Source organism: Choloepus didactylus, chromosome 2 (genome assembly GCF_015220235.1).
Source record: "Choloepus didactylus isolate mChoDid1 chromosome 2, mChoDid1.pri, whole genome shotgun sequence".
NCBI lineage: Eukaryota > Metazoa > Chordata > Mammalia > Pilosa > Megalonychidae > Choloepus > Choloepus didactylus.
The window spans coordinates 123917450-123935353 of NC_051308.1; the positions used below are offsets into that span (position 1 = coordinate 123917450).

General features: G+C 41.8%; 1 protein-coding gene across 1 annotated transcript in view; it reads left to right on the forward strand.

Annotated features, from left to right (window-relative positions):
• Positions 1-17904, forward strand: part of CASQ2 (calsequestrin 2) — a 78470-nt gene that overhangs the window by 36721 nt on the left and 23845 nt on the right. The window contains exons 5-8 of the mRNA XM_037815117.1: positions 2182-2255; positions 7875-8005; positions 9614-9659; positions 15921-15975. Of these exons, the coding sequence (XP_037671045.1) occupies positions 2182-2255; positions 7875-8005; positions 9614-9659; positions 15921-15975 (306 nt within the window). The remainder of the gene's footprint in view (positions 1-2181; positions 2256-7874; positions 8006-9613; positions 9660-15920; positions 15976-17904) is intronic.

Genomic DNA, 17904 nt, shown 5'->3' on the forward strand with positions numbered 1-17904 from the left:
TATTATTATATTAGCACATTATAGTATATAATAAGAAAATGCAAAATAATAGAAAAGATATCAAATATTGCATTGTAAAAAACTTAAAAATAAAAAATTTTAGATTTTGTAGTAAGAATTCTGTGCTTACATCCAAGAATGCATCTTTTTGATATTAGATTTTTAATAGCAACATGCAAGTCTTGATCAAGAGGCTTTACTTGCACATGTAGATGGTGGTGTATATCAGGACAGCATACATCACTTTCTCCTTGATTGATGAATGTACTTTTCTTGCCTTTGTACAGAATTCAGATAATTCAGTCTCTAAATTGTCCTTCAAGAGTGTGAGCATTCTTTCAGTCTTACTAAATTACTGTTCTTTTCATTGACAAATGTAATGTTGATATTTCTTACGATAATTTGAATGGATTTAAAATCTAATTAAACTTCTGCATCTTACAAGGAGGTTGGGCAAGAAGATTCATATCCAGGTTGAGCAGATAGCTGTAAATGCAAGTGTTAAGACACTGAACATGACAAAGAACTTCTTGGGGGAACTGATCTAATGCCAAACTGGGGGAATCTAGAGCTAAGGGATCAATATCCAGCATGAAAAACTAGGAGAGATAGAGAACAGAGATGACGAAATGCTAAGATAAGTTATAGTGGGCTGGAAATTGGGGCCTGAAATGTTCAAGAGTTTATTCCAGAAGGGGAAGAAGGCATCAAGGTAGCTGGGGGTTAGGCTGGGAAGAACCAGGAAGGAGCTGGTCAGCATCAAAACAGGACATGGGGGCTAGAACAGTGTGGAGATCACATGAGATCAGACGGAGCAAAAGACAAGACCAGGTTTCCTAGAAGACAACTGCAGTTGGTGTGAAGCTAAAGGGCAATCACATTTTGAAGCACTAATCTGGGGAGCCACCTTGGTCCACCCTTCTTCACCTTAATAGGAATGTAGACTGGATCCCCAAGAGAAGAGCGGAGGCTCATGACATGGGCCTAAGCTATTGTTTCCATTAGGGTAGGAGTTCATGAAAGTGGGCAGAGATTCATCGGGGACATGGAGGCCAGGGAAGAGCGGACAGGAGCCTCTGACTGAGCCCACTGTTGCTTTGGGCAGGAAAGGCTTAGGTAGTGCTTTAACCATTCTACTTCCTCTATTCTTCCCACATTCTCTCTATGTAATCTCCAAATTCTACCACCAAGCACAATTGTATTCCCCAACAGTTGGGCTATATGATATATTTTCTGACTACCCAATTATTTTTATGAGAGTGAGTTTGTGTTAGTTGGCACTAGTATGTATGGGTTTCTCATTAGTCTTTTAACCTGGGCAAGTTGCCCTTATCACTATTAAAGTAACTATTGCATTGCAGTGAGATCATTTTGAGAGCAGTATCCTTGTCTTACTCGTCTTGGGACCCCCCTGACTGAGTAGTATTCTTTAAATGTTTTTGGATAGAATATTAGAAAAGTATGCATGCTACCAGAATTCCAGCAAAAGCCTACACCTATGATGATGAAAGATACAGAATTCTATAAAATGGGGGAAAAAAACCCTAATCTTGTTAAAAAAAAAAAGAATGATAGGATCATTGACTCTTGGGATTATGGAATTTATTTAGAACAACAAAGCCTTCCCCCTCCTATCACTGTCACCATTGCCTTTACATCTAAGGCTTAAATATGAATATCTTCACCAACCACCTGTCGAGATGTACCAAAGCTCAGCATTGCCACACTCACATGGTCTCATGCCTACCTTGGCCAATTTGGGTTCAAGTTTGGGACCAGTGTCAAGCTTATCTATACAGGGCACAATTATAACTAGAGTGAGTTTAAGTGAAAGGTTTGGTTTGGAGCTTTAAAGTTCTTTTTCTCTCCTTTGTCCTCTCTTGCTTTTCTCGCTTTTTCCCTTTCTTGCTCCACTTTTTTTGTTTTCTCTTTCCTATCTACGAACTTCAAAAAACTGTGATAAAGAGTTTTTCTCTTGGGTGAATGAATGCCAGTCAACTCAAACTCCTTGGGGGAAACTGGGTTTAAATAGTACTAAATAATTATCTATCTAAATAATATCTACTAAATAATTACCCAGTCAGGATTAATTGGCTTTCCACTCTCTCTATACTATTTAAAAAGAGAAGTTTTGGGAGTGCACATATTGAAAATGTTCCCCCATCATCTTTTCCCTCTTAGATTATAAGGCTTTTGAAGAGGCAGCTGAACACTTCCAGCCTTACATCAAATTTTTTGCCACCTTTGACAAAGGGGTAAGTACCCATGAAACCCCAATTTAAATACTTTAGAAGGCACAAATCATTACATTTTGGAGAACGTTCTGGCATTTTTTCTTTTCTTTTAGCAATATTAGCCATCTCTGTTGCCTTTTTCACCAGATGCTTTAGAAATAAGGCAATAAGTCATTATTGAATGAGATATGAAAACAAAGATGATTAATTCAGACAGTGTAAAGATAGTTCTAAAAACAATCCAATGAAAACTCATGGCCCACCCTTTATCTTCTCATACACCAAGAATGGGAAGTGTGTGAGCCCAGAGTGGGCCAGGCCATGAAGCCACTGTTCCCTTTTCCCTTGGGGGGCACCATCTCCCTCCTTCCCTCCCTGGGCTTGCTCCAACCCCCACCACCACCCCTGGGTTTAGAAGGGTGATGGTCTGAGGAGGGGCATTTACCACTTTTACCCTGGGTCCTTCAGAAAGTTACCTAATCTTCAGGAGATGTCATTGATGCACTCTTCAATAATTCAGATGGTCTTTATTTTCTGGCTGTAGCAAGTGCTTTGAAAGCCCAAATTCAGCAGAATAGAGGGAACTTGCATCAATGGGCAATTTATTTAGGGCCTAGTCTCGTTCCTGTTATTACCGAAGTGATTACTATTTGTTGAGTACTTTCTGTGTGATGGGTACAATTTGATATGTTGCATTTATATTATCTCTAATCTTTTAAATAACTATGAAAGATAAAATCCCCACTTTTCAGATGGAAAACAGTCTTACAGAGATTAAGTAACATCCAAAGTCTCTAGAAAATTAATGGTAGAGCTGAGATCCCACCTTAGGACAATCTGGGCCCCAAACTCATGCCCTTGCCTCCATATCACACCATTTAACAGAAGACCCTGTCCCTGACCCTGAGAGTTAGAGTGTAGACACACACACACACACACACACACACACACACACACTGACAGCCCAACATCACTATTATTTTCTGGAACAAATAAATCGAGGACAAACTAACTCTTTAATCGAATTCAAGTAAAGGTTAATCGGAGAGTGGCCTACTGAAGAGTTAGCAGATGGCACAAGCAGTGCTCAAGGGCCTTTATACTAAGAAGAGTTCAGGTATTCTGTGAAAAACAAGAGGAAACCTCTAGGGGCTATCACAGGGAAAGGGCATGAAGATAAAAGTTCCTGTTCAATTCACCTCTCTATTGAACTCCTTTTATGGATATGGTCCCTGTTCTCAAGTCTGCAATCCAGAAGAAAGGTCTGTAAGCTAAGTAGTGTTGAAGAAAGTTTGCCCTAATTGGTTGGATCGGAGTTGAGAGAGATCTTCAGCAAGAATTTCAAAACTAATAATACCAGTCATTTATTAAGTACTTGTTATGCACCAGGCTCTGTGCTAAGAGCTTTACTTAGGTTTTCTCATTTCTCCTCTTAACACCTCTGTAAGAGAAGGATTAGTATTCTCATTCTACAGAGGATAAAACTGAAAGCACCAAGAGACTGAGTGATTTGCTCATGTTCACATTGTTAGCAAGCAGAGAAACTTGAGTTAATCCTAGGTCAGCTTTGTTCTACTATACTCCAGAGAGAGAAACAATATATGCAAAACACTTAGTCTTGGGTTTGGCACAAAAGCACTTGGTAAATGTCTGCTAGCTATATTAGCATTGTCGTTAATAAGAAGGCTGTCATCTAGGCCTGGGAGGTTGGGAGGTTGGATATAGTGTATCAGGAAAGAAGGGGAGGCACAGAGAAACCCACACCAAGTCCATCATTGAAGTTTAGATGTGATGGGCCAGGAGTGACCAAGGTTACTTCCGGTTATGAACTCATCTGAAGAAAAGAGAGTGTTAAGCTGACAAGCTTGGCCAAGCAACAAAGCCTTAGTTTTTAGAAGGGTGGTCCAGTTCTGAGTTCAGGATAGTGTCTGTTTTCTGGAGAGCCTCCCAGCCTAATCATATGGCTTTATGGCTGTGGCCCATGAAGAAGGTGAGGTCAGGCTATAATTAAAAACTCAAAAAGCGGCTTCACTAAAAGCTCCGAAGGCACTGAGTCATATGTGCTACTGTTCATGTAGCCTTTTGGGATCTTATAACATTTTAAAAGGGAAAGATGCACTCTCTACCTCTATACGGAACACAGAGGGAGGGGCCATTGCATGGGGAGGATCCGGTACCATTTTGGAATTTAAGAACTTGCATTGATCTGGGAGGGTGGAGGTTGGTAGTGCCCACTGGAAGATGGTGGGGTCCAGAAAGCATGATATCCAGCAGGGGGTGCTAGCGCAGAAGAGGGAAACAAGCAATGGAAGCCATGAGGTGGCTGAAAGGATCAGTTTGTGAGACACTCCCTGAGTGAGAGAGGTAGGAGAGGAGAAGTGAGGAGGACGGAAGAGACAAAAAGTTAGTAAATAAACAAACCAATAAACTATATCACACAAATTGGAGAACTGTAAAGAGAATAAGATGTCAGGGCTGCTGTTGTAGATTTGGGAATCAGATTCCAACTACTATCCATATTGCTGTCTCCCAGGGAACTTTTAAAACTATAGAGCCCTGGGCCCCACTCCTGCAAATTTGGAAATTTTAGGGTTGTGACAGGGCCCAAGAATCTACATTTTCTAAAAGCTCTTTAAGCAATTTTACTGGGCATATAGGACTGGGTCTCCACTGATCTACTGATCCTAATCCTAAATCAGGCTACACTTGGGCCCTACCACCCTAAAGAAGCATTTGGAGCAAGAGAGGGTCAGAGGGTCAAGGATAGTGTCCACTCTGCCGCACCCAACAGCCTGACTCATGTTGTCTCTAATTATTGCATGTCACCTCCCACTGGCCAGTTCCTTTCTCTGTTGAGACAGTAAGAAGCAAAATAATTTTCTCTTTTGAACAACACTGGGGCCAAAGGAAGCCATGATTATCAAACCAAGGACAATGGAGAAGATAGATGTTGAACTGGCCTAAATTCACTTTGAGTGGGTTTCATTTGCAACAACTGAAATGGTTTGCTAATTTGTAGGGGGGAAAATGTTTGTATCAAAAGTCTTACACTAGCAAATGTCAGAAAAATGGCTTTGTGGTTTTCTTATCTTTGCCCAAATCTATTGCAACTAGTTAAAAAAAAAAAAAATGAAGACGATGACAGAACTCATTTATAAGGACCCATTCAGCTTTTAATAGAATCCTCTATTCTAACATAATTGTAACACCCATGAGCCAGATTTGATCCTAGAACAGTACCTTGGATATGTTCTGCCCCACTAAGTAGTTACTGAATCAGTGAATGAATAAAGGGCTCAATTAAATCTCCTTCAGTCATTAACTTCAGTTCCCTACCAGCCAAGATTCAATTAAGAGAATGAAAGAAAGGATACAAGTTGAGAGCAATCTGGAATGACAGTGGTGGGGTATAGGGAAGAGGCCTTTGGAAAATCATACTCAGTGTTCCCAAGACCCAAACTCAAAAATGTGCAGTCGAATTTTACATTCATGTACTTAACACTGCGGACTCCAACTCTGTTGTTGAGGGACCAGAGACCACCACACATACCCACGATCCCATGCACAGGCCCACTGCTTTCTTTGACAGGTGGTTCTGATGAGCTCATTCTCACCATCAAGAGAGGGGTGAGCCTTAATTATAGCAGGCTGTGCTGGGGATGAATTGATGCAAGAGCAGGTCATTTTACAAGAGGAACAAGGAAATGCTTCACTAAAACATGGTTGAAGTGCCAGTGTAATATTTACAGGGACAGATATTCCTTTCTTTACAGTGTTATGATGAATGTAATTTTCAAATGAAAGGGAAGCTGTAATCCAAGGAAAAAGGTAGAATGCTCCACTGCCTGCGTTTGCATTCTAGCTCTACCCCTTCTAAGAAAATGATCTGACAAATTACTTACCCAAATTGTTCCTCAGGTTCATCATTTATAAAATAAGTACGATAGTAGTTCTTACCTCATGTAATCAAAGTGAGGGTTTAATTAATTAATTACATTACATTACATTACATTACATTAAAGTAATGCACCTAAGACACTTCGCCCCTGTGCTTGGCTTGCTATTATTACTGTTTTTCTTTATCCAAACACCCCCCAGCACTTCATGCAAACACAGGGTTTCCTTGTTCCTAGACTATGTAGTAAGTGAAATTTTTTGAAAAGCAGAACCCGGTGTCATTTTTCAAGTCCACTCTGCAATAGGCCCAACTTTGCATAGAGCTCTGTGTAAACCCAGAACCTGCCTGCATGGGTCTTCCTTCCCCAATCCCTGCGCCCCTGCCCACAGTCCCCTCCCTCCAGTAGAAGACAGACAAAAAATAAGAAAAAAATCATACATCCTCATTCCTCTAAACAAAACCAATATGGCGATAAACTGTCTTTTCTGTAACTATAGCTCTTAAAATGACCTGTTTCTTTTAGCTCTGAGTTGGATGCTGCAGTCTCTTTCCCTAAAGTACTTTAAGAAATGTCTTTTGAAGTATAGTGACCTGGAATTAATAACAATTGATGACAGAAACCAGGGGGACATTGACTTTCCTCAGAGTGGACCTCTTTTTGTAACTGCTTGTGTAACACTCAGTTCCTTCCCCTTCCCAATTAGTCACGGCCACCCTGGGTCATTGCACCCTTGGTTGCCACCACAAGGCGTCGGCTCTTAGGCAATTCCTCTTTAGTTTCAAGGGAGCCACTGTTCATCTCTGTGCTTTCTGGGACCACAGTTCCTCACTAGAGAAGAATGGCATTTGGTTTTTTATAGAGCTTTGCACATTCCAAGCCTCTCAGATCATTCCACAGAGAGAGGTCCTGAATTCAGTGGCTCTGCAGGCAAACACAGCAATAATTCTGCCCTGACGGGACAGTGTGGCCACTTTAATCAAGAGAAGAAAAGTCTTCCAGGCTATGGGCTGGTTCCCCAAGCCTTTTATCTGGTATAGGTTGACCAACCAGTCCTGGGCGGTCCAAGACTTTCCCGTTTTAAGCACTGAAAGTTCTTTGTCCTGGGAAATTCCTCAGTTCTGGGCAAATCAGGGCCGTTGGTCACCTTATAACTAGTAACTAGAGTTGTTCAGCTGCAAACAGGGCAGTTCCCAGGGCTGATAAACCATCAAGCAAGCACAGTACTGGAAGATTTCACCCTCAGGCTAGGGCCTCAACCTCAAAAACAATGCACTGATCAAGGACAGATTAATGGTTTAGCCTTTGATTTTGAGTAGCTGTATGCTTTTACTGTCTCCATGAGTTGCCTCTTTTATCAAAATTGGTTCGATCAAATCCACACATCCCAGGACACTGAGCATACTCTGTTGACATCTGCTCCCTCCGTCAGCCCTGGCAAGTACAATGGAGTGATGAAGATTGTAGAATTAAGTTTCTCAGTCTCCGTTCTGACTGCTCCCTTCCCATGCATGGCTTTCTTTGCCAGCTCGGTCTTTTTCTCCCTATCTGTACTTCTTTGATCACAAAAGGAGATTGGTCCAGCCCAGGCCTCAGGTCATGAGTTCCTATTGCTTCAACATTTAAGTTAAAACTGTGAATACATTCTCATGGCTTTCCCAGAGAACACACATACTTCTTTTAGATGGACTACCCATTGATATTCTAGACTACCATTCAAGAATCTTATTTGTAATCATTACAGGTTGCAAAGAAACTGTCCTTGAAGATGAATGAAGTTGACTTCTATGAGCCATTTATGGACGAGCCCATTGCAATCCCAGACAAACCTTACACAGAAGAGGAGCTTGTGGAGTTTGTGAAGGAACACCAAAGGTGCCCAAGATGGCATGCAGGGGCTAGGGTGATCCAAGGTCTGGAGAATGAAGAGCCTCTTAGTCCTGACATGTCAGACTCTCCAAGAGCAGAGTTATTATAGTTAGTACCCCCCAGGACCAAACTCAGTAGTATGGCTTTGTTGGTCATTGATGAGTGGCGGGGTGTTGCTACATTTTCTGAATATCGGTCTATGATTGCAGGCATGGTTAGAACATCTCCTCACCATCGGCAGATTCCCTAGGTGGAGCTTGGAGCCCACAAACCTTTGATCCACTAGGTTCCTTTGACTCCCCATTATTGTAGAGTGCTGTGGAGGGTGGCCTGCTGGGTCTCCAGGGGCACTGCCTGAGAGGTGGGTTCCTTGATAGGTGGGAGAGACAGCCTGAAAATCTTGACATATGAGTATTCAGCATGCAACAAAATCTTGGATCTGAGCTCTTCCCCTACAATAAACTACACCCACTGTCCGTTGGCTTAAAGAAGAGCCAGATAAGAGCAAAATTCTGCAATAACAGCGATAATCATTTAGTGATCACCTCCTGTATGCCAAATGCCATGCTAGGTGCTTTTCTGGAAGCTATTTTATCTAATCCTCAGACTTAAGGGATAATTATTATTATCCCAATTTTACAGATTAAGTAATTGGGTTCAGAGAAATTAAGTAATTTATCCAAGGATAAGCATTCTATTCATAGAACTTCTGGGAGAGGAAAGTTGGATACTACTTAGAACAGCTCTAGCCTGGCTGAGCAAGCATTATTGTAAAGGGCTAAATAGTAAATACTTCAGGCACTGTGGACCAGATGGTATCTGTTGCAGCTACTCAACTCTGCTTTCATAGCATGAAGGCCGCCATGGACAATATATAAACAAATGGGTATGGCTGTCTGAAAATAAAACTTTATTTTGGCCCATGGGCTATAGTTCGCCAACTCCTGTTCTAGAGAGAGGGACAATATTGGAAGATGGTAGTGGGTTCATAACCCATCCATCCACCCTCCCATGCACATGTGTATGCATGTTCATCGAACCTAGAGCATCAGGACCCCGTCACCAGGATAGTCCTAGCGCCTGCAGGGATTCAGTGCTTGGAGGAACAAATGCCAACTCTTCTGTGAATGAAGAGCTTTGGTCTTCTGAATGTCAAGCACGATTTACTAACATTCAGAAAGAAATTAAACTAGGTCAAATATAGATCCCACCTGCTCCAACAAACATCCCCAAAGGGCTTTTGATGGGTGACCCTGCAGTTCTGGTCTCCTCATTCTGGCCTTGCTCTGGGATCTCAGCAGTGGTACCAGTCTGTAAGGGAAACAGCTTCTTTACCCTGGGGATGAGCTCATTCTGTGCCCTCTGATCCACTGTTTATTATACATTTTATAATCCTTGGATCAAATGAATCTATGAAAAGGCTGAGAAGAGGAAGTCCATAGGCCCGAGTGGTTGTAGACCCAACTTTGTGTGACCTGTGTGATCCTGGGGGAAAAGCAGGTTTCCAAGCTCTTCTTGCAAATGAACTATCTGATTTTACATATTGCCGTGCTGAGACTGTGAAGTCTGCCTTGGTGATGCCTACTAAGGGAAGCTCCTCCTTTTGTTTTTCAGACCCACTCTACGTCGTCTGCGCCCAGAAAATATGTTTGAAATATGGGTAAGAAAGTTTTATACTTTTTCTGCTTTGTAGAGATGGATATATTCCCCAGGAGGAGCGTTCCATTTTCTAAATCTCAAAACTCAAATTAAGTCTTATTCTGCTAGGGTGAATGTCTGGATGGTGGAGTATTCGAAACATAGACAACGTAATAATTAAAACCCAATTCTCCATGGACACAATTTAACCCTCTTTGGTATTACTCTTTAGGCAAAGTGAGTCCATTGCTGAGTTCATTTCCCAAAGTGACTACTCTGTTCAGTTCATTGTACACCCTGGGTGGCATAGTAGAAGGAGCTCAGGCTGTGGAGTCATAGGAACTTGGGTTCAAATCCAGAAACTGCCACCTTACCTAGTAGCTTTATGTCCTACATCAAGTCACACCATCTTTCTGAGTTTTAGTTTCCCATCTAAAATTGGGGCTTTTATAACGATGAGTAATGTAGAGAGCCCAGGACATGGTAGACTCTCAATTAATGAATATTAGCTGTTTTTATAAATATCAACTGAAGGTACTAGAAAGCAGCTGAGTCAGGTGGTCCTCTAGGTCTATGTCACAGAACAATATGTCAGGTGGATTGAATAGTATTGGAAAGAGGGCCTTGGAGATATCAACTCCTCCAAGCTTTATACAAAATTCTATAAACAATAACAACCAAAGTCTGTGGAGCCTTTTTCAAGGCATTTCATATGTCCTTCTACTTGGCCATTATAACAGCTCTAGCAAGTGATGTACAAATATTATTTTAGCCCTATTTCATATATGGGGAAACTGATGGTCATATGGATTTGGTTAATTACTCAAGGACTCATAGCTGATAAGCATGAGTTCTTGGGACTTAAATTCAGGTCACCTGGCATCAAATCTCATGTTCTTTCCAGTATGTCTCCCTAGAGTGGGCCATATCCCCAAAAGGCACCATTTGTGCAGAATGGAGACATTTACTTGTTGATTCCTTAATTCAGAATCTGAAGTGATGGATGAACAAAACCGTGGAGTAACCTGACAGTTTTATTGTCATGCATCTCACTTGGATGTCTAAAGGTAGAACAAACCTTTCACAAGACACTGAAGGGCAAATTATCCATTTTGAATCAGTGGGCTGTTTAAGAACAACTCAGCACAATAGAAACATAGTTTCACAATAATTAAATCTTTTAAAAATTAACCTTTAAAGGGTCTTGTCATTATACTTTAAAATAATAATAGTAAAGATATTACAGTGCTTTAAAAATAGTATCCCTTTTTATTTTTTAACTTTTTACTTGGAAATAATTTCAGACTTACAAAAATAATACAAGGAATTCCATTATATCTCCATCCAGATTCCTCAACAGTTAGTATTTTACCACCTTTACTTTATTGTGCTCTTTCTCTTTCTCTATATTTTCTGAACTGTTTGAGATTAATTGGCAGATGTAATTCCTCTTTATCGTGAAATAAGTCAGTATTACCTAAAAATGAAGGACTTTCTCTTAATAGCCACAGTACAATTACCAAAATAGTAAAAATTAGGATATTAACACTGATACAATTATTTTCTAATCTATAGACTTTATTCAAATTTGCTAGTTGTCCCACTAATGCCCCCCCCCCCCCCCCAGCTGAGGATCCAATTCAGGATGGCCTAGTTATATTTGTTTGTTGTGTTTCTTTAGTATCCCTTAATCAGGAGCAGATTCTTGGTCTTTCTTTGTCTTTCATGACTCAATATCTTAGTCTCCCACCTGCTATGACAAATACCGCACAATGGGTTGGCTTAACAAGAGTTTACTGTCTCACAGTTTCAGAGGCTAGAAGGCTTGCTTCCTCCCAGGGTCAGTAGCAGTCTGACTGGCTGGGTTCCTTGGGTTCCTTGGCTTTCCCACCACATGGCAAAGTCCTTTCCTTTCTCTTCCAGTTCCTGGTTCTGTTGACTTTATCCTTCTGACTCCTCCCTGCTACATTCTTTCACAAGACCTCCACTACCAGGATTAAGACCCATCCTGATTGAGTTGCCCACACCTTAACTAAAATAAATCTTCAAGAGATCCTATTTATAATGGGATCACACCCATAGGAATGTGGGTTCAGATTAAGAACATGTTTTTTCTCTGGAGTATATAACTCAATCTGCCACATACAAGTACCATTTTAAATTCAAAGTGATTATTGCTGTTCTGTTCTGCAATTTCTTAATCCTTGGTTCTTTTTATCTTTATTTTCCTCCCAAGGAGACAATGCTCAGTTATCTAGGTTCCTGGAAGGAAGAGAATACAAAATTATGAACATATTCATCTGGGGTTTTCCTCACTGACACAGCTGTATCACGCCCAAGACCAAGAGATTTGATAGTTGGAGGGCCTGTGTCCTGCCCCTGATGCCCCCCACCCCACCCCTCATCCCCCCACATTGCACTGCAGAAACGCTCCCTCACGTCATCTCAGAGCAGCACTGCCAATTGGCATTGAGAACAGATGTTCAAAAAGAAAGTTCTTTATCTGGCTTCACTGCAACTCCTCTGCTTGCATTTCACTTAATAAGATAAGTTACAGCCTTTTGCTGTAATGTAAAATAACAATGATGGCTCATATTTTCCACATTATTATATATTCAATTTTGTTTTCTCACTGGAGAAGGGCTGTGTACTGAATTTAACCAAGTAAAGAAAAGGGCAACTGGAAAGGTTTACTCCTTCCCAACATCCCAACTAAAACACTCACATGACTTCCCCAGATGTCCTAAGCAGGACATGCTAGCCCCCTCATCCAAGTCTCCAGCTAGAAGGGAAGGTAATACAGTATCTCCAGGGTAATGTTCACATCCTTAAAAAGAAGTAGCAGAAATCTATCTGTGAGAAGGAAGTTGGGGAGCCATGCCCCATAATCCCTGCCCATCCTCCCTCACCCACCTCAGAGGGCTCCGCTCCAAAGACCACAGGCTCCAAGGGCTGCTGCCACAGCACCTGAAGAGCACAGGTGTGAAGAAAGTCAGTCAATGAACTTAAGAATCTTTATCTTCAACACCCACTTCCCAGACATTGCAAAATATTTAAATAAGATAAGAAAGCTGCTAAGACTAAAACAACTATTTACCTTTTCCTCTCTCCAGTTGTGTAGTTTTTAAAAGCACCAAACCATAGAAAAGATATCATTGCCTTATTACTGGAGAAATCAATGCATAGTAATATTTGCTGTGTGCAAACTGAATAGCTCTTTATTTTATTTTTTATAGACAATTCAGAGAATGTAAAGGTGGGGCTGGTAATCCAGGCCTAGTGCCAATTTGTCATTCCCCTTGAGACTCCACCCTCCCACTCCCCATCCCAGCAAGCAGTCAGCCAGAGTCCTGTGCAAAACCCACAGGGGATGGGAGTCGGCAGTTCCTTCTCAAAGAATCCTTGCTCTGTTGCAACAGCAGGACACACCCAGACAAGCCCCCGGGTCATTTCATTGAATCTTAATCTGGGAGCCTGCTAGTTTTAACTGCATTTCTTTTCTTTGTATCAGGAACAAACATTCAACCAAGACTGGAAGGAACTAGAGCCAAATATTAGCAGTAGTTATATCTGGGTAGTGGGTAATAGATAAATTTAGTTTATTTTTGGTATTTCTAATATTTTCTAATTTTCTTCAATGAGTATGTCAGGTTTTTATCACTATTCTCCTTTTCTTTAAGTCAATAAGCATTAATTGTGCTAAGCATTGAGGTTATAAAAATGAAGGTTGCTGTCCTGGTAGATCAGGTTGAGTAGATGGAGCAGTCTCAAAATACATTACGCCAGTCCAATATCCTCATTGCTATGACAGAGGGACAGCCGAAATGCTGGGGGATCTGGAGGAAATAACTCCCAACTGTCCAGCTCTTTGGGGGATGTGGTGCTTGGTCACCTTATACAAGGGCCCCTACTCAGCCTCTTTCAACTTGAATAAGAGCCACTGACCTGAGTTTGCAACATCTCTGCAAACCCTGCAGAGTGACAGTCAATTCATGGAGCCTGTCATGCTGCTATTGGTGAAAAAGAAAGAATGTGAGCTTTGGGGTCAGACAGAACTGGCTTGAACCCCATTTAGGTCACTTACTGGCTCTGTGGCCTTAGGTAAGTCACTGTAAGCATTAAATAGGAAAAAGACTTTCATTTGAGATTTAGAGATAATGTACTTACACAGTATTCACAAATGGCAGATATGGTTATTTTAAGGCAAATCCCTTTCCTTTAGAGAGCTTCCCATCTAGTTGAGAAGGCAAGATTTATGAAGTTCAAAAGACAATTTCCAAGGCAGGATGAGCTAAAGACAAAATGGGTTGACTGAGCAGCAAAGGATGTGAGGTTCAGAGAAAGCCCCTGGGCTGTGCCCAGTTCTGTGGACAGCTGGCTCTGCTCTTCCTTGCCCACGCACATCTGATTCTCACCCCAACTCATGGGCTGGCCCACGGATACTCTGCTCTGTGATTTTATTACAGGAAAATACGTGACATCTCGCAAATGCCTGCTCCTCAGCAGGTGCTCAATAAAAGTTTGTGTCCTGAACCTTTGAGACACATAAAGAGAGAGTCTCTTTCCCTTGGTTACAGAGCTCCCCACTGGGACCGTCTCAGGCCTGGGGAGTATTATGAGCAGCTGCTTAGAAAAACGAATATGGATTCTTAATTCTAAAACCAATTTCAAAATGCGTTCTAGAAGGGCACACAGAAATGAAGTCTGCTTCCCAGAGTTAACACCACTCACTTCCAAAGTGATGGCAGGAGGCAGAGACCCAGGGCTGCCTAATGACAACTGAGCAGGATATTCTTTCTGGCGATAATAGCAAGTGTAAAACAGTGAAACCTCAGACTCCCCTTCTGTTTGCTGTCTGATTTTTGCAATAAACACACACACACACATGCACACACACTCACATCTGCAAAATTCAATTCCCCAGAGAATCTGGTCAAGGCTGTGCCCATGTTCTTGTTTTTAATAATAATATTTTCCATTTAATCTCTCAGAATTTGGGGAGGTTTTATGCTTTGCAAACTCAAAGGAAAAGAAAATTAGCATTTAGATAGGATTGCACCAGCATTAAAATCAATTGAAAGGGAAACGGGGATCATGGGAGGGTTGAGATGCCTGGAGTTTTTATCCATAGGATGATTCAGATATGACATTCGGGACGCCCAGTGAATACCTCTCTCATGTCTGTGATAATCAGTATTCACTTGGCTTTGTCCCCGGGAGCCTCGTTCTCACACATCATCCTCTGAAAATCTCCTGAGGATCATGTTTCTTATAACAGAGACCCCTCCAGGCTTTCTCTCCTCCTTCTCCAGGCAGAAACAGTGCAGAGGAAACACAAGGCATATCACACAGTTCTTTCTGTCCAGGATGTAGAAAGATGGAATGGTCCTTGCTTGCCCCATGGATCTGAAAACCCTCCCTAGCTTCTTTGCTTCGCCCTTCCCTCCCCTCCCAGCACCCACAGCTATACCCACTTTTCACTGGCCCCCACCCTCAACCTTCCCTAGGCCCAAATTCCAGGTCCTTCCCAGTCTCCCCCAATCACAGCCATGCTTCACAGGCTCGGCTTCTTCTGCAAGCTTTGGGTACAGGGCAGAAGGGACCCCAAATAAACAATCTGGAGGTCACAAGCAGCAAGGGACCTGACTTACTACATAGGTTCTGTTTATTCAGTGAAACATGCTGGTGGAATCTCAACAGAGAAGCGCTAGGCTTGCACCTGACTCCTGTCTGAACAAAGTAGACCTCACATCCTACTTACACAAAAATTACTCTCTGTTGCCTGTTGGGGATACTTTCAGGATCTGTCAGCAGCATCCAGAAGCTTTATAACCTACCACATCCACTAGTATATTGCTGGTAATGAATTCTTGTGAAAACAGACGCTGACAACTGCCATTCATTGAGTTACATTGGGAAGTGCTGCTGCCCCAAGCAACTCTGAGAAGCCAGACTTATGTTTTTCCTCATTTTGCCTTTTTTTCTGTTGCTTTCCCGGATCCACTAGACCATGGGAGTGAGACTCATTTTAGTGCTAATGTGTTGTGTTGTTTCCTGTCTTGTAAACCCATTTGTCCAAAATCCCTTATCAGAACCCGACAGCATTTCTCCTGGCTATGCTCATTAGCATTCTCTGCTCAAGTGTGTGTGCACATCCGGCTCTGTTTCTCTTGCCTGTGCTCACTGGCTTCCAGGCCTCCCCTCGCCTCTCAGTCCGTTGTTCTGATTCATTCCTCTAGACCTCCCCACCTGGAGCGTAAACCTTGATTCTTTTCTTCCCCAGGAGGATGATCTGAATGGCATCCACATTGTGGCCTTTGCAGAGAAGAGTGACCCAGGTAGGAAACTCCCACTTGGCTCTTTTACACCTTGAGCAAGAACTGACCTCAGCTTTCTTCATCCCTTCAAGGCCCTTCCTATCCGTTATGCAACAGCGCGCTATTGGGCACCCCCTGGCGGCCGCCTGTTAGGGATCGCGTCAGTTGTAAATTGTGCTCGACAGCCAAGGAAAGAGAGGGTGTGAACATGTCAGAATCTCGAAAAGTTCTGCTTAGCTTCCCAAACTAAGAAACACTGAGCACTAGGGAGGGTATTGAAGCATCTGAGCTTTATCTTTAAAGGATGTGTGTGTGTGTGTGTGTGTGTGTGTGTGTGTGTGTGAACCTCTTTTCACATTAAGAGTTTATTTACCTTGTGATCTAGCCTATATAAATCTCAGTCCTATCTTAAAATAACAACAAGTCTACCCTTTGATCTGAAAAATATTGTCTGTGCTTAGGAAAATGAATAGAAAATATTCCACCAAATAAGGAGAACCGAGCAAAACAAGCAGCTTGTTTTAAAGTGCAGATGACCCTATGAATGGATGAGTATTTTGTTTCAATTTTGGAACTTGGACAACTTTTTCTCCTGGTTTTATTTTCTTTCTTTCTTTCTTTTCTTTTTTTTTTTTTTTTTATACCAGTGGCAGTGGGAGAGTGAAATACAAGTGGTAAAATATTGGTTTTCTTTGGCTCTCTGTAGATATGTGTTTGCTAAGGGAAAGCGTGGAGATTCTAAAGTCCGTTTTGGGAGATCCTGGGACAATCCAGAATGCAATCAGAGAAGGCTTCGTTATTTCACTCAGGATGGATCAGCAGCCAGGCCTTGGGCCACAAGGTGCTAGGCAGTGGTTCAAACTTGGTGGAGCACAGAACTACAAGCATCAAAACCACTTCAGGCTGACTGCATCAGAACCTTCAGTTGTGGGCCTGGAACCTGGAATTTTACGGAATTCTGAGGCACGTTTCTGAGGCACTGTCAGGGTTGGTGCCACAGGTAATTTAGAATTATACGGTATTGCCTGGCCCTCAGCCTCTGTACATTCAAACCAGAAGGGAGGAATTTAGAGATGAGTTTGCTGGACAACAGAGGAAACCGAGGATCAGAGAAGTTATAAACATACTGCCCAAGAGGACACAGTAAGTTAGTGGCAGACCACCAAGGAGGGACAGATTGTCTTGTTCATTTACATCTACTTGCTTCTCACACAGATCTTTGACATCTGGTAGGTGCTCAATAAATAATTTTTAGTTGATTAGATGGGCAGATGACTGACCAAGACTGAGCACCAAACTCTTTAATGTCAGACTAGTTTTCTGTTGTTTTTGTTTTTTTTTTTGTAATATATTATGCAGCCTCCATAGTTCCTTACAGATGCAGCCAATCCCCTTTTTTCCTCATATAAATTTTTTATTGAGATATAATTTGCATATATTATTTTCATCCTTTTAAAGTATACACTTCAGTGTTTTTTAATACTATGTTGTGCAGCCATCATCACTATCCAATTCCAGAACATTTTTATTACCCCAAAAAGATACCCCATACTCATTAGCAGTCACTCCTTATCACTGTTGCCCCTGACAACTATTAATCTACTTTCTGTCTCTATGGATTTGGCTATTCTGGACATTTCATGTAAATGGAATCATACAACATTTGGCCTTTTGGGATTGGCTTCTTTTACTCAGCATAATATTTTCAAGTACATCCACTTACCATTTTACAAATCCAGATTTATGCTCCAAATTATGAGACCTTTTTCCCCATTTTTTAGTCAGTTTTTTCAAATGCCCATTGATGTCCCAGACTCACAGGGTTGGAAAAACTCTTCAAGGGTATCTAGTCTTTGTCCAAAACATGCCAGTGGGTTCCAGCTTCTTTCTACAGACTCTGTCCAACCCCTCTGCGCTAGATGGGGTAGAAAATAGCCAAGGAAGCCAGTT